Consider the following 24,958-nt stretch of genomic DNA (forward strand, 5'->3'; position numbering starts at 1 on the left):
AGCGCCGCCGCCTCACAGCCCGCCCCGCTACAGGGGAGCCCGGCGCCGGCCGGCGTGCAAAGCGCGGTACGCGGCGTGCGCCGAGGGCCGCCAACCCCAGGCAGCTTTCGCTATTCGAACGCGAGATGTTTTCGAAGAACGCCGTCGCCCGAACGGCTGTCAGCAGGCGGCCCCGCGGCGTAGCGGCTGCCTCGGCTCTGACGCCGTGAGCTGCCCCCGCTGGAAAGGTCAGCCTCGCGTTTTTGGAAGGTCAGTCTATTTTTATGGTCTAGAACTGCATTAAAAAAAAAATTGCTTCTCGATTTACAGCCCCTATACTGTTTATTTCCAAAGATAGCATACTTAAGGAACTAGAAGTCTGCAAGACCATTTAGACTTAACCATTTGCTTCCAGTCACCCAATGCACCTCATAACTGCGCCTTGCTGCAGTGCGTCCCTCCTGCCTCACTGCCCCTAACTCAGTTTGCTAAGCAGGCACATTCCACAAACAGGATGGACTTGCTGGAACAGAAGCACAGCTCCACACACACACACAGTTCTCTGCATTGGAGTAGTCCTAGCAAAAGACACAATGTAGCCTTTGAGTGCTTACAGGGGATTTTTACAGGGGAGTGCAACTTTCTTATACCAGCAGATAGCAATAAGACAAGGAAGGAAGCACAGAGGTTTAGGTTAGGTGTTAGGAGAGCAGTTTGTTATTCAGAGTGTAGTGAGGTACTGGCCCAAGGCTGCCCCATCTCTGGAGACAGCCAAGGCCAGGTTGGATGGGACCTGGGCCCCGAGATGATCTTTTGGGCTACTTCCAGCCCAAGCCTTTCTATGGTTCTGTAAATTTACAAGAGGAGGAAAAAAAAAAAGCAAACTCAACAGACATAAAATTAAAAGATATGACTATATCTTTTGTATGGTCCTCAGTATCCAGAAATTGCTTTGCAGTTGTGCTACCACAGAGCCTTGCACCAGTGCCTCTGCCTCCAGGCTTACTAGAGGCCTATCACATACTGCAAACAGGGAAGGATATCAATCAAGACCTCATGAGATCTCCACATGTGAACAGTCCCAAGAGAGAAAGAGCAAATAATACCTATGTAATCACATCCTTTGCATATATAACTAGTTTGTGCATGTTTCTGAAAAACAAGAAAAGCTAGAAGGCTATTCCTGAATGCAATTTCACTACTACCAGTAAGACTGTCTTCTCTACTTGAATTTCCATTGTGAGTAGGGAAACTCACTTCAGTAACTAAGTCTGCACTGTCATCTGGGCAATGCATACTGTGGATTCAGTCATGTTTTGAACTGCATTCAGGTTTATGTTAAAGAATTTTTGAGTCTCACAAGAAAAAATAAGGAAACAAAGCTAGCATACAGCCTCTGATTCCAAATCCTGAAGGTGTTACATTGGCCAACATTTATGGCAGTAGCTAGAACAGGCATCAAGAATCTAAATGAAGGACTTGATGCACTACAAAAGGTCAAGTATCATTAAATAGCATAGTAATTAAAGCAGTGTCATTTCACTGGCCATCAGTAAGAAAAAAGACTACTACAAGGTTGCTAAACGAATATGCCAACTTCCCTAAACCTCTATGCCCATCACCTGATATGCTGGCATATCTTTAAAGACTTTGGGCCTGTTTAAATTCAGCAGTGATAAATTAAGCATACTTTCTAATTATGGGAATCACACCAGCAAAATCTGGCATTGTTAACAACGCACGGAACACAGTCAACAGTAGTTACACATAGCATTTATTACACAGGCATCTAAATAGTGAATATCATAGTGCCATTTCATCTTCATGAAACACATATGATACACTACAGTATGAAAAAATAATGGCTTCAAAGTAAGAATGGACACCGTATCAGTGTCATTTCAAGGAAATTTTCTTTTTTTTTTTTCAAGCATATTCAGAATTTCAGATTTACATTAACTTTTAGACCAGAGTAGATTTTTATGGCTGATCTATAAAGCCTTGTGTATAATCAAAGAATATTAAGATGTTATAATATAACAAGAAAGTTAGGCAAAGCCGATTATAATAACACAAAGAGAACAGATAAGATGCTTACCCATATCCTGGGCTCACTCAGGAAACTCCAGAGTGGATCTCCAGAAGAGATCCTTGCCCACTGGTAGCTCTTAAACAGCTCTAGGAGAGGTGGAGCCAGGCTCCACCTTTTCCAGCAGTACAGGTGAATTGCCTTCACCTGTGCTCCCATGGCTGACTCATTGCTTGCCTCAGGTGATCAATCAGAGGTTCAGGCCATGACTCAGCAGTTCCCATACACCTTGCAAAACTACATCTGCTACTTACATGTAGCAGAAATAATCACAAAGCCTAGAGTACAGTATCAATTTGAGTATACTACTAATAAATACATCTTGATTCTACAAAATAAATTCACTACAGCAGTTCTACTCTAGTACATTATTTTGAGCTCAGCTTTCTTGTTGGTGAATATGCTGGACTAATACACTTCTTTCAGGTTCCCCCCTCCCATACGCACCCTCCTAGTACTCTCTTCCTTTCTACATTCTGTTCCACAGCACAGTATTACAGAATACTTCTCCTAGGAGTGGCCTCAATACACTTTCAGGTCACACTTGAGTCCTTTAAGTCATGGCCACCTTCAAGATTAACTTGAAAGTGTAGTAAAGTAGAAAACTTGCAGGAAGGTTTTTTTTTTTTCCTATAGAAAAAGAAAACTCACAGAACAGTAGCTCCCTATAACAATAGTGAAAGTAAATTAGTACAGAGAACTTAACTGAACTTCAAGTTGCCTATGTACAGGAAATATTTGATTTTATAAAATCTAAAGTGGTAGTATTGTTTTTCTCAATGCCTCAATATCTGATCTGTAAATTGATGAATACACAAAGAAACAAACAACAGGAAGCTCTAGGTTATTTTTTAATCTCTCTTCTAGATAGAACAGATTGCAATAGTTTGATATGGAAAAAAAGATAGTTGGCACAATTAAAATAGCATTCATGAGAGATCATGAGATGGAGAGGCTAGGGCAATAATTTGTTCTTACCAAACAAGTAAACACCTTTTGCCCCACCTAGTCATCTGGAAGTAATGGTTCAAACTGTCAGAGCTGAATTTGGAGTCATCACAAATGTTTGTACTTCAGAAAACACATTTATGGTTTTGTTTTTATTCCTACCTCTGTCATTCTCTCACTCTTAGGTTTCAAACAAGTCATAATTCCTGCCAAAATATCTGTATAAAACTACATCACCAATAATTATTTTAGTATACATTTGTAAAATTTAATGTATTGTCTTTAAAGAAGCCCAAAAAAGATTTTACTGTTGTTAATGTAGCTATTCACATACTTGATTAAGATATATTTGACTGCAATTTAACTAACAATGTCACACTGATTTGGTATTATGTTCTTCTGAGAATGTCATGACTTGGCACGCATGATTTTAAACTAAGGATTTGAATGGTATTCTTGTACCATTTAACTTAGTTAAATGTAAATGAGTCACATGGGCCAGACCAGATTTTTTTATTTAACAAGTAGAATTTATTATACCAACTTGCTGAATCACTGCCAGCATTTTTGTTTTACTGTAAGTTGTTTCAGTTAACTCTAATAAAATATACCGAGACCTAAGACTCCAGACTATCTATTTCCAAAGTAATTCTAATAACGCTTTGTTGAGTAGAACTGCTCTTCTTTTTTTATATATAAATTTCCTCCTCAGAAATAGATATTTGAAGTGCTTCTTGAGCACTCTGTTTTCTTTACAGTGCTCTTTCTTATCGTATCAAACTGCCACAAGGCTACCACGGATGTTTTCCTGGTCCATTGAAGTAACTATTCTTAAATCTTATTCAGATCTTAGAAGTCCACCACAATTGATATATTGCAGATTGTTAACATGGAGCAGTTCATAGGCCCTTTAAAACCTGTGCAAACATTTGTGTGAAGCTGGCTAAAGTAACAGCTAAAGTCCCTGCAAGCATACTCAGCTATTGCTGCACAAGGGGTGCTATGCAGGTACCAACAAGCATACCACTGCATCTAGCAAACAGCATTGCTCACTGAAATCCCCAGGGAAAAAGTAAATGTGCTTTAACTTAGAGCATCCACACGCAAAAAAAATATATATATATCTCAGTTCTAAACGAAGCATAAACAAAGTCTCAAAGGAGACAGACTAAGAATTACTCAGGATAAGGTAGAAAAACCCATTCAGTGCTTGGGAAAAGCCCTCTAAAATTAGATAGGAAGAAACAGAAAATTAATTCTCAGTCACAGAAAAAGAAAGGCAAAAGAAAAAAGAAGAGTCAGTGTGCAGAAGAGCATTATACTAGATTTCAATTCATTTTGTAGTTTCACATAACAGATTGTGTCATCAGGTGTTAAGTGCCATGAACTGAGCCACTTGTTTCTCAGTGCTTCTTCCAGCAAGCTAGTTGCTCCCTGAGAAGTAGAACAGTAGCATCTCAGCACATCTTGCAGATAATGAAATTAATAATAAGAATAAATACCTCATAGAAGGAGGAAGAATATAGAACCTCAAAGAAGCTAACTAGTCAGTACTTTTTTGAAGAAGCTTTAGATGTGCGCTTCAGACAAACTGATGGCCTACATCCCTTAGAGTAGGTAAAGTGATTTTATTGCAGTACTTCATCAACTGACTTAATTATGCTGTGTACTGAGTTAGGCAGGAACTCTAGGAAAATCTAGGAAAAGTGGCAAGTTGTTACTGTATCATAATTCCTGGACAGACATAGCTCAAATTGCTGTCAGCAACTAAAATCAATTCTATTATTTCAGATGAGCAAACAAATATTGTTTAAACTCTTTTTACATCAAAGTAGATGCTCATTGTGATAGAAAGATATTCCACATGTATGTAACAATACAATAGAAAACAGCAGTAACAGTGGGATGGTAAAGTCCTACACTACAGTAAGGGAGAATAAACCCAAATGCAGCAGCCACAGACACACAAGCAAAAGAAAAAAAGTTGCTTACCTTCAAAAGTCCACTAGAACAGAGGAATCTCCAGCAAAACACTCTTACTACCCCCCTGCTGGCCCTTAAATGAGGTCTGGGAAGGGTGGATCCAGTCTCCACGCCTTCTGATCACTCAAGGGCATTGCATACACCTGAGCTCCCCTGGTTTGGCCCTGCCTTCCACCAGGTGCTCAATCTCTGTTTCAAGTCATGACTTAGCATTTCTGCTACAGGGTATTTAAGCTGTTGATGAATCACAACAGGGACAGAAAATTAATTTTTTGTGGTGTAGGAGTTGTTATGTTCCTTTGTGGATGCTGCCACCAGGTGGCTGGTTCATGTATTTGTTTGTAACCCATAAATACTGTTTTCCTTCAATCTCAGGGTGGTATTTTATATATATATATATATATATATATATATATATATATAGTATATGTTAAGTATGTATACTATGTATAAATATGTTTTCTAGGGCTGTTTTTTTCTTGTATGTGATGCAAAAGATTTAAAAAACAAGTAATAAACAAAAGATATGATTAGCAGATAAAAATTGAGCCCAAAGGGAAATGTGTATGGAAGGAGTTTTTCTGGAGGTCAAAGGAATGCATTTATCACTTTATTGGTTAAAGGGTAAGTCAGTTGATAAAACTGCTGAGTTTCAAAATTTGCTGAAGTTCAATAAAAGGAATTAAGCACAGAGAAAAATATTTTGTTCTCCTCTATGACCTTTATCTTCATTTGTTGTCTTTTAGATGGTCAGAATCATTTCCATGACTCAAGTTTCCCTTTTCTTTGTGGAGGAAAAAAAAAAAACACCATATGAAAACTGCATTATAGGAAAAAGACCTCATTCTAAGGTAATGTTTTTTCCATATTTCCCTAATATGGACTTAACCAAGGTAATAAAGCTGAAAAGTTTGAAAATCACTTGATTTAAATTCAGGTATGTCCTGTAGTGATAATTTCACCAGTAACACAAAGGAACTGTTTACCTAGTGCCAATGCCTATAGAACCTGAGTATGGGATGACTTTCTAGAATGCCACGGTTTTGCTGCACGGTTAGATTAGTAGCTAAGAGGAAAACTGATTACAGGGAACTACATAATAGCATGGGGTCTGTTCAAAGCTAGCTGCAATGGCTTATTGTTTTCCATGTTACTTTATAATTAAAAAAAACTCCAAAAAAAGCTCCACAGGTATCAGTATATGCACTGGAATGTATAATACTTAATTTTCAAAATTATATGCTTTGCTTGTTTTCTTAGTTCTTAAACAATAGAGATTTGCCTTTATGTACTTATTGTGCAGTTATCTTTGCTTAATTACTTTTGCAATTATATGCTTTCTCTTACTTTCTTGTAGCCATGTTAGAATCTATGCAAAAAAAGTCATCAGCTCCTTTTTATATTTGATGTTATGTTATTTTTCATAACAAAAGGAATTTGTTATCCATTTGACATAATCTTCCTCTGGAGTAGTTCAGTAGCAGATTACACAACTTTATTTCTCTTCAAATTTGTAGTAGGGATAAAAGCTGACCTCCAGCCCTCTGTCTCTAACTGATAATGTGGTTAAGGTAGAAATCTCTGCTTTGCAATAAATATGGTACTGTTAAAATATGTTAATACAGCTATAACTGCAGTACATTTTACAAAGATACATACTTCTATAGTTTACATGCTTGAATTTGCTTCCTTGATACTACTTGGATGCTGACGGTTAAGAACAAATTAACATGCAGTATTACTTCTGTATACTTTTATATTTCTAACTGTTTAGAGGCATAGACCTCATTCTGTCAATGGGTCAAGACCTTAACATAAAATCTTCAAAACTGTTTGGATATTAATTCATATTGTAGATTGTGTAAGCTGTGAACTCAGATTTTGGAATTCTGCTGTATTCAGAAGATGTGACTTATAAAGAAGAAATGACTAAATCAATGGAGTTTGACACCACTGGGAGTGCTCAGACCTCCTAATAGGTGCCTGAATCACCTGAGTCTCCCATGAAGTATTTGTTGACACAAACACAATGTTTCTATTCTGTGGGAAGGTGAAATTCCTTTTCTGCAGAAAGCAGGTAAGGGCAAACTTCTCCTTTCTGCAAAAAGCCAGAAAGAAGATGTGTCTAGAGGTGTGTTTGTTGAGGTGTCTGACTTCTCAGTGAGAATCTTCTGGAAAATGCTTAATACATGCTTTTGGATCAAATGGTTGCTCAACAAACAAACCATTATTTTGTGCGCAAATTAAAAGCGGAGGATCAGTTCTGCCAACAGAGGTCATGCTGTAAGCTCAGCCGGTAGGAACTGTGGTGGCTCTACTCGTGCTTTGTAGGGTGGGTTGTGTGCAGTAATGCTGTGTTTCTAGGAAATAAATGACTACTTCTCTTGTTCTGCTGTTGTGTGTGAACAATTAAAAACTGAGTAATATGAAGAGAAATAAATTTCAGAGCAGACTGTGTATTGTCAGCTTTGCCAACAAAGATCCAGTTACAAACAATACGTAGTTACTTCCTCGATAAGAAAATCCCGGCTGTGCAAGCATGTCTGTACGAGCGTGCAAACAGCACTGCAAATAAACTCGGCACGGCAGTGCTTTTACAAGGACGAGGTCTGACTAAAACCTGTGGGGCAAGACTAGTTGCAAAATCAGTGCACCCCTCACCGCCCCCGGTTCTCGGAGGCAGGAGAGAAATCCCGTAGCCGGGAAGCCGCATCCTACAGACCCACGCCGGAGCAGCGACGTGAGCTGAGGCCTGAGCTGCAGGCGGTGCCTCCCCTCGGGCCGCTCCCGCCCCTCCCCGCACCAGAGGAGCGCCTGCGGCGGAGGGCGGAGCCGGCAGGTGAGGGGTGGCCGCGGCAGCCGGCCGTGCGGGGACGCGCTGGAGGGAGCGGGCTGCGGAGCTGCTGCGCTGGACGTGCTCGAAGCATAGGTACAGCGAACCTTCTGAAAGCTACTTGCGCTTACTAGAATGGCTAGAGCAATTATGAAGCAGATTGAAATCCGGCGAACTTTTTGAAACGCCTCTGAACTGCTGCATTCAACACAGGCGTTTCTGAATCTCTGTAAAGAGCTTCTGGGTGTATTTTCCTTAATGAGGTTTAAGTGCTAAATAAGAGCAATAAAAGTAGGCTCGGGCTTAATGCACCTGAAAGCACAGCACTCAAGTTCTTCTGGTGTCCAGTTTGCTTCTTAGTCTTCTATAACCATTACTATCTTTGTTCTGTTGTTAATATGCAGGGGACGTAGCTGAATGAGGGCTGTTACAGTTGATGCTGTGCTTGAAATTGTCGGGGTAACTGAAACAGGGCCAATCCTACATCAGCCTGCGGCTTAGTTAAGAGGGCTTTTTGCATAGGTACAAGTTTGCAAGGTTGAGGTCTTTATGGTTTATTCACAGAGCAGCTGTTCAACAGAAGATTAATAAAATAATTAGGGTGAAATCTTTTGCTCTTGTCCACTCTTGGTAAAGGTATGGGGGAAGAAAGGGAAAAACAGGCAAAACCTTATCATGTTCCCTTTTTGAGAATGCCTATCCCTCTTCTAAAAGAAAGTATCTTTTCAATATAATCTAATAAGCTATAAAGTCATGCTTTATATTTGTTATGCTTTGAGGAGTAAGGTATGAAAATTTTGTTGGCTATTTTTTTTTATTTTTGTTATCCCTGTAACTGCACCGAAAGATAACTGCAGTAATGACTTAATATGAAACTGCTCTGTGGAAGTTCAAACCAAAAGAAGCTATGGGGATAGTGCTTCGTTATAACTTCATGCAATTCAGCTGAAGTCTAGGAGATTGTGGGCTTAGCTGGGGGGACAACCATGAGATATGTGCCTTATCTCTCATAAATGTTTCCTTTGTAGCATCTGGGTACTGTTTCTTGTTGCAGAACTTCCTCTGATCCCAACAATGATAAAGATTAACACTGAGATGCAAATCAAGTAGAAGTTAAATGCATTATATGTTCACTTACTACAAGTAGAAAGCCAAAGGCAATTTTTTTTGACTTCATCACTGTTGCAGAAGGATTGGCTGTAAGGTAAGTACTTGCATTTGAATTTATAAAAGTTTGTTTAGAAAGAAGTTAGAAGTCTTAAATTTCTCCTTGAATGTCTTCAGTAGGAAGGGCATGAAGATGAGCACGTATGTTTTGTTGTCATGTGAGTCTAGGTGTATGTTCCCTTTTTCATTTTGAGAAGCAAGGAATTATTGTGAATGTGAATCCTATCTATTTTCTGCCTTTGCTTATGCAGCTGTTCTGATACAACAATGTTTAAGTGAGCAGGAGAAATTAACCCAAGCTCCTTTTCTCAGAGGGAAAAATGATTCTTGAACAGTTTGGTTCTCTGCTTCTGTGTGTGTGTTGTGTGTGTTTGTTTGTTTTTTAAGAATATGCTTCAAAGGAAATGTGGCAAAGTATCATGTGGGCAAACATCTTTGGTTCTTACAGCTTATTCTGCTTTAGACAGCTTTTTCCTTTCCTGCTTGCCCTCTTCTCTTATGGTCCTCAGGAGACAAATCTTGACCATGATGGCTTTTATTACTTCTGGTTGGTAATGTCTTTGTCTCACCTCTCTCCTCCCTCTCTACAACTAGCGTTAGGCTTCATACTATGCAGCTAATGAAGTTTTGTTAAATAATTGAAAGACAATTTGTGCAAAGAGATCCTCTGTTTGTGGGCATTGTGCTCACTGTGCTCTTTGAGTTGCCAGGGCTTTCTAAGCTTTCTGTGCCTGCAGAGACTAGGAGTCTTTTCAATACAAGAAGTAAGCTTAAAGTGTGCAAATTTAGCATGGACCCTGTGGTTCCCTGTGTTTTCTTCAGAGATATGATAACACAGAAACACGGCCATACAAGTGCTGTGTATTTATAGATAACTGCCCCAAGAAACATCCCTAATTTTTAATTCTTTAGTTGTTTTGTGGTCAGTTCTGAAGCCACATGATAAATATCTAAATCAGGCTGCCAGATTAGCCAGCTGAAGGTGAGTAACTGTGACTTCTCTCTCATCCTTTCCTTCTTGGTGGCTGAGTGAAAATGCTGCTTTTTTGTCTTTAAAACTGGGTGGGTTTAATGTGTCCATCTAAAAGACCATTGAACTCCTTCCTGTGTTTTATACAAAGCCTGTTGGATAACCCCTAGCAGTCCAGTTACTAGCTGAAGCTGCATGGATGTTTTTTGAGACTTTTCATAACGATACGAACTGAATAATTAGCTACAGAGTGACTGATGTTATGATAGTGTTTCCTGTCTTCATTCAGCATGTTTTACTCTGTAGGTGAAGTGCTGGAATATACTTCCAGGTTAAAAGGGAAAAAAGGACTTTTCAAAGCAACTGAGTAACAAGTTCAAGGGTAAATTTTAATCTGGAAGGTGCTATTCTTTAAAAAACAAACAAACAAAACTCTCTCCATTCCTTGAAAATACAGAGAGATTACCATAGTTAATCCTCTTTCAAAAATAAAACAAAAATAATAAAAAAAATTGCTTCCCTGTACAGTACTTCTTTTTCTGCAAGCTTTTGAGTTGAGGATATCTGCCAAAGAATATTATTTGTTTCAAATCCTTACCACATCCTTTGCTACTTCAGCTAGAATGTGAACCTGCTCTTTCTCTTGTCTCGTTAAAATTCAGCTTTATCTCCTCTGGCAGCAGCTTTTTTTTGAAGATTTCTCTTAGATGTGTAAGTTAATTTAATACCACAATTATTATGAGGCTTGGTTTTTAGCCTCCCAAAGACTGTCTTAACATACAAATCTCCATCAATGCAGATTATTTCATTTGTATAGGTATTGAAATTAAAAGAAAACATCAACTTAAGTAGACATTATCAGTACCCTAGATGAGTATTTAAGGAGTTGAGTGATTTTTTTCCTCTGGTTCTCTGGTTCCTGAAATGTAACTGTTCTATCCCTACCCCTAAATTTTCTTGTCTTTGCTGATATAAAGTTGCCAAGGGGCTCTTAAATTGAAACAGAAATGCAGCTTTGCCTTGGATATTGCAGATGTTTAGCACTGAATGTATAAGGAGTCTAGGAAAATTAATATTGATTATTCTTACGTTGTGTAGGACTAATGACATCTTTTTTTTTTTTTTTTTTTTTTTGACTTTAGATATCAGAGCTCAGCTTGAAACAGCTCTGTGCCCTTCTTATCTTCACAACCACATGTGCTGTCAGGGAACTTCTTTACCTGATGTTTCTTATCACTTAGTGTAAAATGGACATGACTCCTCCATAAAGCAGACACCATAAAGCATGTATTTGCCTGATACATGTTCTGCTGGAGCTGATAACCAACTCTTTTTTGGTCTAAAGATTGAAAGAATGGGGTCTTAGTTCTCCTAACCCATTGAACATAAAAATTCTGGTTGACCAAATTTTTCTGCAAATACTGGGTGCTGACTGTAAGGCCTTCATGCTGCTGAGTAACGAAACAGTTACTACAGCTTTCCTGAAAACAGTATTGTGTCAGAGCAAATCATCACATAATAAATGCTGGGATTAAGGGGTTCTTGTAACTGTCATAGGCTATTCAGTCACATGACTTCACATGGTTTTTCATGTTCCTCAGTTCCTTAAAGAAATCATATCAAGAAATCATATCGTTTGGAGGTCCAGCATTCAAAAGAATTTCTAAGATAGTCTTCTGCTTTTCTGTGATAAAAATATATTTCTTTGTCTATCTCCTCATATCAAATTCACACCCTTCTGCTTGTATAAAATCTTTCAGACATCTGGTAACTTTAGTCTTCTGAAGAAAGAAGAACTTGTCACCTGAGAGTTCTTTGTCATACGTGAAGCAATAGACACGAGTTGTGGAAAAAAATAGCAACCTGTGATGATACATAGTTTGGAGCTATGATTAATAAATGAGTGGGAGTGATGTTAGCTTGGTATTTCCTAAAAAATGTGGACCTTTATACATAAATGAAAACATTAACATCTCTCTATACTATAGATTTGTTTAAAGGACTTGGATTTTTTCTTTTTCTTTTTTTAATGAGAATGGTATAGCTGTAAGTAGAGGAATTTTTTTTTAGTGATTTCTGAATTTGCTAAGAAGAATAGTCCATCTATTTGTTATTAATACTCTTGAACATAAAAATGGCCTAAAACTCAATATCTGTGAATGTTCTTGCAATATTATGGTAGTTATTAGAATTACAATAAGGGATTGGTGTTTTCTCTCACACGCTTTTGTTTTTAAACAAGTTTCTAAAAGTTAGTATTGAACTGACTTATAAGGTGACTTGCAACCTGCAATGCAAATGTTTATTGTATTTAATTGCTTATAACTCTCATTCTTCATTCAGATGGAGCTGCCTGGCCTTGCTTTTGCTGTTTTGATGTTTATTTGCTTCCATGTATCTGTGGATGGATATCCAAATGGGAAAATAAGAGAAGCCTGCACTAGCATGGTGCCCTGTCATGGTAGCTCTCCAAAACTGTCACCTGAGCATGTCATTACAGTTAATAAGACTGAATTTAAACCTGGGGACAGTGTAGAAGGTATGATGCCAATTGTAATTTAAAAGCTGAATTAATTGTTTCTTTGTGCTATAGCATGTCTTTGCATGAGTAACTACATCAGAATTATGTAAGAAATTGAGTCTTGTTCAGTTGATTCCTTCAGCAGTACTCAGTGCTTGTAAAATGAGCTGGTCATTGTGGAAGCACTTCATTTTTCCTCTGCAGGATATTGCAACTTTTTTGTTTTTATACTTCAGTTCAGCTATCTGGTCCAGATTTCGAAGGATTTTTCATACAAGCTCGGGATGCAGAAGACTTGAATAGCCCTGCAGTTGGTTCTTTTGTATTAGTTGACCGGAGACGTTCTCAGCTTCTAACATGTGGCCATACCATGGTACAGTCTACTATCTTAAAATGGGATGTTGGGCACTGTAGTATTTGTACTAGTTTACATATGTAACAGAGCAGAACAAATCTTTCTACTCTTATCTTTGAGGTCAGTAAATCTCTCAGAAAATTGCTGTAACTTCTATCATATAGGCATGGTTCACTGCAATTTTGCCTGACTATTCTTATGAGCTATTTAAATTCTCTAGGTCATGTAATACTACTGTAGTAAGGTGTAGCAGTCATAATACAACTTGAATTCAATGAGTGTAATGTTCTGCATTCATACCATTGTGCTTGTTCTTAAAAAGATGAGTACGTGTTCTACTTGCTTTGAAGAGGAGAGTTATCAAGGACAAAATGAGTGTCTTACAGTGAGGAAAGCTTAGGCCTATTATTGTGGATAACAAAGGCTATAACAGACCATTAACTGACAGAACAACACTAAGGATAACGTTAGTGGAGCTTTCTTATTAAAAGGTTAGATCACAGTCTCGAGTATCTGTTTTAGATGAATTGGTTTAGCCTCATGCAAAGGATTGACTCCGATCATTGTTTCAGTAACCAGTTTGAAATTTATGAACTTATTTGAGCTGGTCTGAGCAAAGTTCTTAGTTTACCTGGATGCATTTTTCTTTGTCTTCCACTTGATACATGCGGAATCCAATTATTCATTAGTACTTTAAGGCCAATGGTATTGTTGATCATGAGTAACTTAAAGTTTTTGCTGTGACTGTGTATTTGCAGGGTAATGGTGTAATATTTATTCAGGGTTTAAATTAAAGCTCTTTAGTGCATATTCTGTGTAACTCTTAATATATTTGTTTTCAGAATTCAGCTGTCAGTCACACAAGTAAAGCAAAAAAGAAAGTTGTAAAAGTTTATTGGATTGCTCCTGGAGATGCACCAAAACGTGTGCGATTTCTGTAAGTAGTCCTAATCTTAGTTCTGGCATATTAAAATGCAGAAGATAAACATGTAGCATTGTCTGTAGCAAATACTAGCCAGCAACTGGGAAGGGTCCCTGCACTAATGGCCTGAAAAGTCAACACATATACGCAGTAGTCTACATTAATGCAGGTGTTTGTTCTTCAGGGAAATCTGTGAGACACTCATTTTATTTTTGAGATGAGAGTAGAATGGAGTTCTGCAATTTGGTATTTCTAGTTAACTGATGAATTATTGTGCATATATGGTGCTTTAATACACAGTGTGAATCTTTTTCTCTGTACGTAACAAAATAATCTTCCATTATACTGTCAGCTTTTTTCTGGAACTAATGGATATAAGTGAAGTTATAAATATGTCTTCTAAGACTGCTGTCTGTGCAGGAAGTATGAATGTAAGGAACACACAGTAGGGTGCTTTAAAATTATTTTTCCATCGGTATTTTAGGTATTTTCCTACTTAAAGCACAAGAAATGATAAAGGCCTACGTAAAGATGGAAGTACGCTATAGAAACAGCAGACTTTTTAAATAACATTCAGCTGTTGATGTATATAGTACTGATCAAGTGTGGGTGTGGGTTTTCTTAAGAGCCACAGTTGTGAAGAAATACAAGATTTTCTGGGTGAAGATTCCTGGTCCTGTTGTTTCTCAGCCTAATGCACCATTCTCAACAACACCCTTGTACACGGCATCAGAGGCTGTATCAACTTCACATTCAGTTTCCTACTTAACAAAGCCTGTAAGTAATTATAAACCAAAGAAATGCAATTTCTTATGCTTGTGATGAATGGAGTTTAAGTCCCATTGATATAGTCTAAGATATTTTGCCCCTAGATTAACAGAAGGGGAAAGATGAGTAATTTATGTACTGGATACTGGATACTAAGAGCTTTAGATGTCCACTTTTTGCATTAGGTTAATTACTTTGAATCTGTGTGGGTTAAATGTTTCACATCGCACATAGGCTAAGTTCTAAATGTTCTCTCAGCTTTTTGAAGGCCAGATTTAAAAAAAGAAAAATAAATTGTATATCTGAGAAAAGAAGTGAGAATGGACTTGTTCTGATCTTGATTCCAAACTTCCTGATCTTGATACCAAACTTCAGTAACTGCGGGTTCAGAAGCTTTTGATTTAATCAATATTATTGACTTCTGTTTCTTGAAGTTTCAGTGGACTGAGAAAGCATCAGTACTTGATGCAGAGTAATACTGATATCTATTGCATGTATTGTCTTATTGCTTATTAGTGGGATTTCTACTTTTAAAAAGGAAAAAAAGCTGGTCTTCCCTTGTTTTCTACTCTACAGCTGATTTTGACTTCTCAAAATTAAACTAGATTTTTTTTCCAAACTTTTAAATTACTGAATGAAGTCTTTGAAGTGGGAATTCAGTTTAACTAAAAATACATCTTAGTATGTAAAATGGCAATAAATTCTACCCCTTGGTAGCTGTAGGAGTAAATTAAGAAATTGGTATATGGGCATAGATAGCATGCAAAGTAGTGGAAATAAGTGCCACCTTCTAGAGTAGGTTGAAAAGGGAGGAAGAAGAGCAAAAAAAAAAACAACCCTCATTGCTTATGACATTTGTTTGATTAATATTCTAGTTTAATGCATCAGGTTGTGGAAATACAAAGTTCTGCCTTAGGAACCCTTCAAACTGTGATCCTGAGAGTTCTTCCTGCTTTTTCCTATCCTTCCATCAAGAGAGGAGATCAGTACTTATTGAAATGAGTGGTCCCAGTGAAGGATATTTAGCATTTGCACTGTCCTATGACCGATGGATGGTGAGTGTCCTATTCTACTTCTCTAGTTTCTTTTGTAATCCTAGTAAAGACTCAGTGGTACCTTAGCAAAACATGCACATGGAAAACTGAAATATTTCTAAATTGAAAACAAAGACATTTCTTCCTTATAGTGCTGAAGGAGAGGTAATGGCCTTTTATATGTGATATGGAGTCTTAGCTCAAGGCTGACATTCTGCAGTAAATTGCCCTGTGGATATTTGTCTTCACAGAGTCCAACCTTAGCAATAGTACAGTAGCTGATTGGAATTCTTGGCAAGATCAATCTTGCCTTGCTACCTAGAAGAGAAAAACCAAACCACTGTTTGTTCAAAGCTATGTTGTTAAGTTTTCTGAAAACCACTTGAATTTCAGTATCGTTAACATGAGTGACGCAATCCAATCTTTAGAATGTGTTCAGAGACTTATAATTGCAGTTGAAGTGAAGGGACAATGCTGCTGACAAATATGAAATCCATAAAGTAACTGTTGTACAAAGGAGATACTCTTTATTTTCATGTTCCTAGTAAAATAGCACTTTGTTCTTAAATATTTTATATCTATACAGCTATGAGAAACCACTTTAACCAAAGAGCTTTTTAAAATACCATCAATATCTGACTCTATATTTTTTGGTAAATTTAGTAGAATTATAAATATCTAGAAGAACTTCTAATGCTGTCACTTAGGGGTGGATGGGTAGGGTAAGTCATGATATGCCTGTGTCATCTGTTTGGCTTAATGTGGCTCCCCTGTAACACTGAGATGTTTGGAAAATGGGAAAAAGCTTAAAAGCTAGTAAACTTTGTCTTGAGTCTTCTGCTATACCATTGACCAACACTACCAATTTGTTGCATGTATTAAATTAACGTGCTTTAGGAGGTTGCCAGTAGGAGTTTTTACTAATCTATAAATACTTTTTCCTTTTAAACTTTCTAGGGTGATGATGATGCATATCTGTGTATTAATGAGGACCACCATGTTAGTGTAAGCACTGCTTACCTGAAGGGACGAAGTCCTCCTGTTCTGGATTCAAAGGTACACACAGAAGCATCTATACTTTCCAACAAAAATGGGTTTGAAATGATGAATGGTCTGACTGCTCTGTGCTTTTATTTTGAAAAGCAGTCGTAAATAGTAAGTTAAATGTAGAATTCTTTAGTGTGAAAATGGTTAGGCTTTTTCTCCTAGTAAACATCACCTCTGGAAGCCTAAATTTATTTTAAAAATAAGTAATATGGTGAGAGTTCTGAACTCAGTGCACATGGCTGGTACAACTGTGCCCTTTTACTAGGGAGAGCATATTTGAGTTGTAAGAACTTGTGGAAATAAATACAAACCTTAAGTTGCTACACTGACATACCTTCTAAGTTATTATACAAGAGATTTTTCTTTCCCCAGATCATTGCCTCATCATTTCTTTGTGCAAGTGATACTTATCTCTCTTGCAAGGCTAATTTTAAACTAGTTACTCTCCAAATCTCTTTGGATGTATTAGCACAGCAGAAGGTGAACCAAAAGGAAGTCTTGACATTTTAGCTAGAAATACTTGCTTAACGAGGAGGCTTTAAAACAGAAAAGTGAGTCAGGACCTCTATCGTATATAGCCTTGTTAGAGCGGTGTGGTGCTGGAACAGGTTGCCCAGAGAAGCTGTAGATGCTCTATTCCTGGGGTGTTCAAGGCCAGGTTGGATGGGACCCAGGCAGTCTGATCCAGTGAGTGGCAACCCTGCCCATGGCAGGGGGTTTGGAACTAGATGATTTTAAGGTCCCTTACAACTCAAGCCACTGTTTGGTTCTATGACTGCTGATCTTACTCTTAATGCTTTTTTGTGGTTGTACTGGGCTTTTACTTTGACTGTTTTCGTAGTTCTGTGGAGAAGGTTGGTCATTTATTTGCTATTAATGTATATCTTATCTTGAAAGCAGTTGACCCAAATTGTAATGGTCTGACACTAGAGTTAAACTAGATATTAGGAAAAGTTAACTTACTGTGAGGGTTGTCAAACACTAGAAGAGAGTAACTGTTAAGGTAATTGATACCTGATGAATGTCAGTGTTCAAAAAGCATTTAGATAATGCTCTTGAATTGAATGAAGTGGTTAGGCAGTTGAACTTGATTTTTACCTTCCAACTGAACTGCTTTATATCCAATGCTCTGTTACTGTATTAAGATCATCTAGAACTGCAGAGGTGAAAAAATTAGCTCTTGGTTCTGTTAGTGTAAGAAATGCTTTATCTCATTACCTGAGATATCATAGGAATACTGTTTGTGTTGCCAACTTGAAACAAGCTCAATCAGTGGCCTTCAAAGCAATAAAAGAATTGTTTGTCTGAAAAGACTCCTTATCAAATGTTTTCTGTTTCACAGAATGCTCTTGAAGATGTGTCATGGAGGCTTGTGGATGGTGTTCTTCAGTGTTCTTTTAGAAGGAATATTAGCCTCCCTACATATAAGGGGAGGTTTAACATGAATGCCAGTTACTACATCTTTCTGGCAGATGGGGAAGCTAGTGAAGGTAAATTTGATGTGTGGTTGCTTTTATTTTTTTTTATCAGCTCTAAATGAGTTGCCCCAGTGTAAGATACATTATCTGTAATAATTAGTATCCAAACTAAGGACTTGATTTCCAAGTTTGAGTGAGGCACTTTGTCCAGCCACCTGTATTGGCTCTCGGATTTGCTCCTGGAAAATAAAGTAAGCTTACTATATACTTGTGTTGCATGCCCACTTGATCCTAGCAACTTCTAGCTTCTTGAGGCCTGGGTGCATCCATTTTAAAATGGAGAACAGTATCAACAGGAATTATTCTTTACATCCCGTGTGTGTAGGGAAGAGGTCTGTTTTCTATGGAGGGATGATTGGTTCTTGTATGTAAGTACATACAGAGATTAGATGTCATCTTCAAATTTTGATTCACAAGCTGAGTTCCTACCTTATTTCATGTTAGACATTTTGTATAACTACCCTTCATGGTCACAGTAGGGCTTAAATTCATAAATAAGGATTAGATTTATTTTGCAAGTGCTGTAACTCTCTCATATGCCTTAATTAAACGATTTTATCACTGGTTAGGTGGTCCAATATATAAACATCATCGTCAGCCTCTGATCACCAATGGAATGTACAATGTCACAGGCATTCCTCAGGATATTGGAGGTTCCCGGTCCCCGAGACTTATCAAGGCTCATGGTAAGCTGCACTTCTTAGCTTTGACTTCCAGCTCAAGATCTACTGAGACTAGAGAGCTGTTGTATAGTAGGTATTTCCTCTTGTCTTTCTGTCATTTGCATTATACATACTGTTGGGTAGCAAGATCTGAGACTGTGAAGTCAGAGTTAAGTTATTGTTTTCCATTTCAAGAACACTGCTACAGGATTTCCCTCTTCCCCCCTCCCCCCCTGTTTTCTATCTAAAATGAGAATTTTCTCAACTGATAGTCCGGAGCCAATGAAATTGCTGAGAATTATTTTCTCAGTACTGAAGTGTAAACCAGGCTCATGAGAGAACTCATTCTGTTGAAAGCTTGTAATAAAGGTCAATTATCACTCTTTGTATAAGTTGCTCCATCATGCCAAGAGTGTTGTAAACATCCTTATATGTATGATTCTACCCACTAGCAAGATAAAATACTACAAAATTTTAGACTGAACTAGGTGATTAAAAACTTATCAATGGCATATTCTGACTGTATGCAGATAGAATAAACCATTAAAACCCAGTCTGAAGCAGTATTAATATACAGTTGAATTAGTCATGATGAACTGTTTCTTTTTTTTTCCTGTTTTTCAGGTGCACTGATGTTTGTTGCTTGGATAAGTACAGTTAGTATTGGTGTTGTTGTTGCACGATTCTTCAAGCCTGTCTGGTCTCATTCGTTCCTATTTGGAAAAGAGCTATGGTTTCAGGTGGGCAAAAGCTCTCCCATATCTCTAGCTGTATGTTCTGCCTCTATAGTTGGCAAAATTAAAACCGACTAGATCTAAGAAATAAGAGGTCAAATTGGATGTTGTTTTCTTTATTTAATCTTGTAGAATAACTACAAATCAGAAATTTACCTCCTACAGTAGTAAAAGCAAAGTCCAAAGAGGCAGCTGAGAACATTCTTACCTACAGATCATTAGATGTATTTTAATATATACTAGAAAAGCTGTGGAGATTCTAAATGTGAACTTCATTTTCCCAGGTGCATCGTATGCTTATGTTGACCACCGTTACGCTTACCAGCATTTCTTTTGTATTGCCTTTTATATACCGAGGTGGTTGGAGCAAAGTAAGTGTAGTGTTTTTTTTTTTTTAATTCTTACTAATGTAAAAGTAGAACCAAATGAAAGAGAAGTAGGTCTGTTGCTGATTTGATATGTTACAACTATTGTCAAAGAAATTTCCTGTAAATCTGTTAAGAAGGCTGACTTCAGATTCTAGCAATATAGATGAGGAATGTTTCCTCCTTCAGCTATAAGTGAATAAAATTCCATCATATTTTCCTTCTTCCACTTTCTCCTAAATGAAATCCTTGGTTACACTGGGGTTCAGGCAGGGATCTGTTGCTGTCACCTGTATGTTATCTGGTGCAAGGTGATTCCAGAAACAGGGAAGTTCTCCGAGAGAATCTCTATTAAAGGTGGGATACAAATGCCGCAGGCATGAGTTGATAGCTAGGGGAAATGAATAAATTCTTTCAGAGTAAGACTAGAGCAAACAATGAAAGGGGGAAACCAGTACTGGGAGGAGTTAAGAAATAGGCCTTTCCTGATGATATGTGAGGATGAAGAGTTTACAGCATTGCTGCCACAGTAACACTACTCTTCTGTTTAGGTGGAAGAATTTCTTTGCACAAGAAAGATGAGGCAAACCCTGAGCAGACTTATTCGTGCCTCCTTCTCCTTTGGAGAACCACCTCCATTCAGCTGTGTTCTGTCACCACTGTCAGTTTAAACACATTGCTGTTCTACTACTATAATTTACTTTTGCTAGCTTATGTAAAATTAACGTATTTCTGATATTTTTTTCTATATCTTTATATGGATAAGATATTAAACAAAAAATGTTTTATGTTTAGCAAGCAGGTTTTCATCCATATCTTGGCTGTACTGTGATGGCTCTGACAATCTTTCAACCTCTTATGGCAGGTTTCAGACCATCTCCTCATGCACCAAGGTACTCACAACTAACTCATTAAATTTTAATCACAGAAATAAAATGTCTTATTGTTACCTGCTTTAGATAAATCTTTTCAGTATCTTTTTTCAATTATTTTTTTCCTAAACATAATAAAATGCTTTTTTTTATTTTATAGGAGGCAATTGTTTAACTGGTTTCATTGGAGTATTGGTACAACTGCTAGAATACTAGCTGGTGAGTAGGAGTAATAGTTGTAACTATCTTTTATGTGATATGAAGGAACTCATGCTGTTAATTATCTAGATTATTATTCATCTAGAGCATCTTTCTGGACATCCAGATGTTGAGTTTTTAGCTCAAGTGATGTTTTCTGGTGTGAGGCAAACTATTCTAATTTTGAAACTGAGGGGAAAAAAGCCAACAAAAAACATCCAAACTCATAATACCAAAGTGACTTGGACAAATTTGTTCTTACAGTACCATAGCTCAATGTTGCAGTCTTGTTTAAATTAACTTATAGGACTACAAACTGGTTTTTGTTCTCTTTGTGGAGACAAGGTTCCACAGTCAACTTAAGCACAAAAGTTTCAGTGACTGTGGTCGTCCTCATAGTCAGAAATGCTCATGCTTTTATGGCAGTGAAGAGCACTGTGCAGGATAAAAACTATTTTGGTCTCCTGGCCTTCCTCCTTCTGTTTCCATACCCATTCCATATAGCAAAAGCTTTTTAGTTTCACGGACTCCTTTAACCTCACTCCCCAAGAAACCATAGGTATTTTGTGGGAAATCTGTTGACAAAGGTGTGTTAAGAAATTTGCTTTAATTGCCCTGACACAGCACTCAGCATCTCTTCATCTCATTTTTACTGACTAGTGGTTACTATGTTCTTGGGAATGGATCTGCCTGCACTTGACCTACCAGACCCATGGGACACCTATACAATGATTGGTTTTGTAGCTTGGCATGTTGGTACTGATGTTCTTCTGGAGATACACAGCTACTGTCTCATACGTAAAGGTACAAGTCCAATTAAGCTTATTTTTGCTTGCAAAAGAGCTGAGTGAGCTGAGTTTCAAGAGGTGTTTTTTAGTTTCTAACTTACAAGCTGAAGGGAATAACTAGGAAATAATGGTGCACAAATTCATATAGCAGTAAAAAAAGTTTTCAACTTTTAACTCATAGATGTTTTGTTCAGCTCAGATCTCACTATCTTGATTCATTCTATTGAAAGACAATTTTCTTTTGTCATCTTAATGACCAAAACCTACTCTTTGTATGTCAACTCAGAATTTGTTTCTGCTGTAAAGTTTGTGAAATTTCAAATGACTTCCAAGTGCTTTTCAAATTTGGTGCTGTACAGGAATGATTTACTTAGTCATAGGATCAAAACTTCTGCTATATGAATACAAAAAAAATCCCTTCCTCTTAAGAGCAGACAACTGTATTTTTTTTCTTTCACATAACAGTTGAACTGATAGAGGATGACAGAGTACAGATATTGCAGTCACTCACATCTGCAGAAGCAGAAGTAAGTAACCATTTTTACATACCTACCCTGAGATGATGTTTTTAAAAACAAATAGACTAATACTTCTGTGGTTTTTTTTTTCTTGTTTTCTTTTGTTCTCTTGCAGGGTAACCTGTTTAAACAGATTGTGTTAACCATTTATGTCTGTGGAAATATAATATTCCTCATTGCCTTCCTGGCAGCAATCAAACAAGTATGAAATAAGAAATTGAGAACTTTGCATTGAAGTGCCATGCAGCTGAAAAACACGCAAGGAATACTTCCTATTATGTTTCCCGTCAACACATCCTTGAAGATGTGGTTGAAGAGCAATAGCATGTGTAAAAAGGAGAACAATTCAAATCAATAGAATGCTGGAATCCTGCAAAAGCTGTCTTCAGGTGTTATTTTTAATGGGAATCTTTGCCTGAGTAAGGAAAGAAGTGTTTTTTTATAAGTATAATAATTTATGTGGTTAGAGTTTAAAGGCTAAGAAGAGCGAGAAGGTGCACTGAAATCACTGTTTTGATAGTCACAGTTTCCTAAACCTTTTGGGAATATTACTGGGAAAACTGTAAAGTGTGATCCCAATTCTGTGTTCTAATGACATGGTTTGACAATCTCCTGCTTGTGACAATTTTGTCCCACATAAAGAAAAAAAACTTACTGAAAAAAACTGTCACAAATGCTTGAGCTAAACACTGTTTATCTTTGCAGTTTAATGCAAAAATTATTCTCTGCTCTAAGAGCAGTGCACATATACAGAGGCTTGGGAACTTCAGTTCTTTAGTAAGATCATCATTTTCATCACTCAAAATACTGTTTTGTTCTCTCAGTGCTTCCAAGCTATAACAAGGAAAGCATGTTTGCAAATGTACATTAAAACCTAGTTCTGCTTATCCAAAACTCAAACAGGAAAAACCCCTATCCGTGTGCATGTACTTGTTCTGCTGTCTCTGGTCACTTGTTGCTTCTGAATTGCTGTTCTGTACGAATAAGATGGGGCTCACGCAACTTCATTCTTAAAGTTAAGTGAAAGTATTTGCTCAGTTATATTGCAGTTACATTTGCTCTATTGAATGCACTGCTGAAATAGTGATTAGGAGTTGAATTGACTTGAGGAAAATGCATCTCCTTTTAGTGTAAATGAGCATTCTTTGAACTGCTATGTCTGACATTTTCTTACTTTCATAGATGCTTTTTTAGTCAGTAACTAATTTATCTTAATAATATGGTATGGGGAATGGAGGGAGACTATTCTCAACTTCTTCGGTTTCTGGCTTGCTTAGATATTGAGAGTCACTTTTTAACTGAAATCTCATAAATTAACCCTTATTATACTAATTATAGTATGCAGTACAATGTTTTGCTTTTTTTTTTAATTGGTTGTAAAATTTCAAAGTATACCTCTACCAAAGGGTTGTTAACCTAGCTAAGAATAAAGGTGTTGACAAATATGATAGGTCCCAGTATTTACTGTTCTAGATGTAAAGCATCATAGCAAGTTCTCTCTGCTACCTGATGATCATGCCTAAGACACTTCCATGAGTCAGGTAGTGGTTCTTTCCAGTAACTAAAGCTGTCTAGTTCAGCTGTTTTTTCCTTGAAACTCACAATGCAGCCTGTTGCAAAGATAAGTCATTCAGAATGTATCAAGTTTGTGGACAGAGATCTTGCTTGCTCAAGTAACTTAGTTATAAGAGCCTTTATAGAGCTGGAATTAATCCCTTTTGTTAGCAGCTCAGTAGATTACAAGTGAGTTTAAGCTGAGTGAATCTCCTTTCCCCCCCAGCTGGAGAAGACAAGAGGAGGCTAAGAAGAAATATGGCACAAGTCAGGCTGAAGAGCAACAAGCATTTTCTTTATGTGAGGTTTTCATTTTGTTCTTTGGATATTTTTGATTTCAAATACCTAGGAGTCATAGATCTATCAGCACTAAAATTTTGGGAGCTCTTCAATATACTGAGTTTACAGAAGAAAATCTCTACTCAGACATGATAATAGCTTTTGAAATTAAGTCAGTGCCAGATTCCTTCTATAATACAACAGCTGTGCTGTGTTCCTTTGTTCTCATGTGTAAGTGGGGGTTTTTAAAACATGAATGTAAGTATCTTAATTGTTTCTCTTCTAATACAGTGGAAACACTATCAAATAAAAATTAGACTAGTTTGACATAGTAGTAATCAATCAATGTTTTCATTGTAGATGCTTATTTCACAAATTAGCAATTTGAAAAGCAATTCAAATGTTTCTTGGAGAAACTCTTGAAATTGAGTGTTAGAAATTGGATGTTAAAATGTTTATTTACTGTGGAATAGCTCTTTCCTGAGAGCTACAGAGTTTGCAGACTTGCTGGTTGCTCTTAAATAATGCTCTTTCTTAGTACTAGTAATAATCTGTAGTTTGCAATGTATGGCCTTTCCTGACACATTCCAGCATCTTCAAATCAAAGTCTTGTTAATTTTTAACCACCTTCCTGCCCACCTGCATGACTAGTAAGAGGAAGCAAAGTGATTGTATTAAAATGACTCTCCCAAAATTCCTGTTACAATCTTTGAAAACAAAAATAAAAATGTAAAAATGAGGAAAAAAAAAAAAAACAAACCCTCTGTGCGAGTGTTTGATGGAAAAAACAGGTAGCAGGAAATTTGGTTCTAGAGGCACTGGTGGCTTAATATTGTTTAGAAGGAGACTCCTGTTGCTTTTCTTCATAATGGAGTCCTGCTAAAGCTGAGAGAC

General features: G+C 37.3%; 2 protein-coding genes across 10 annotated transcripts in view; one reads left to right on the forward strand and one right to left on the reverse strand.

Annotated features, from left to right (window-relative positions):
- AGL (amylo-alpha-1,6-glucosidase and 4-alpha-glucanotransferase) overlaps window positions 1-5,189 on the reverse strand; it is a 41,485-nt gene extending 36,296 nt beyond the window's left edge. The window contains exon 1 of the mRNA XM_031614732.2: window positions 5,009-5,189. The gene's annotated coding sequence lies outside the window, so the exon portion shown is untranslated. The remainder of the gene's footprint in view (window positions 1-5,008) is intronic.
- On the forward strand, window positions 113-24,710 carry FRRS1 (ferric chelate reductase 1). Of its 9 annotated transcripts, none has more exons than XM_090146279.1 (18): window positions 113-249; window positions 5,746-5,850; window positions 8,887-9,036; window positions 12,313-12,508; window positions 12,727-12,863; window positions 13,688-13,782; window positions 14,394-14,544; window positions 15,411-15,590; window positions 16,527-16,625; window positions 17,959-18,106; window positions 18,664-18,780; window positions 19,381-19,496; window positions 19,775-19,861; window positions 20,651-20,748; window positions 20,888-20,946; window positions 21,586-21,729; window positions 22,179-22,240; window positions 22,347-24,710. In XM_090146279.1, exons 4-18 carry the CDS (start codon window positions 12,313-12,315, stop codon window positions 22,437-22,439), a joined length of 1,782 nt encoding a protein of 593 aa, XP_090002405.1. In that variant the 5' UTR covers window positions 113-249; window positions 5,746-5,850; window positions 8,887-9,036; the 3' UTR covers window positions 22,440-24,710. The 9 variants fall into 9 exon arrangements, 8 of the variants coding, with proteins under 8 accessions (XP_090002405.1, XP_090002409.1, XP_090002410.1 ...); XM_090146283.1 differs by lacking the exon at window positions 113-249 and adding an exon at window positions 5,545-5,623; XM_090146284.1 differs by lacking the exons at window positions 113-249; window positions 5,746-5,850 and adding an exon at window positions 6,819-7,076.
- The last annotated feature ends 248 nt before the right edge of the window (window positions 24,711-24,958 follow it).

The sequence above is a fragment of the Phasianus colchicus genome, chromosome 9 (assembly GCF_987193195.1).
Source record: "Phasianus colchicus chromosome 9, bPhaCol1.hap1.1, whole genome shotgun sequence".
NCBI lineage: Eukaryota > Metazoa > Chordata > Aves > Galliformes > Phasianidae > Phasianus > Phasianus colchicus.

What these genes read in the sequence shown, in the direction of transcription:
- FRRS1 (XM_090146278.1), top strand. An exon ending in AGATGGGGAAGCTAGTGAAG is followed by an intron (nt 18,107 to 18,663) that starts GTAAATTTGATG and finishes ATCACTGGTTAG; the next exon opens with GTGGTCCAATATATAAACAT. An exon ending in ACCGAGGTGGTTGGAGCAAA is followed by an intron (nt 19,862 to 20,650) that starts GTAAGTGTAGTG and finishes TTTTATGTTTAG; the next exon opens with CAAGCAGGTTTTCATCCATA.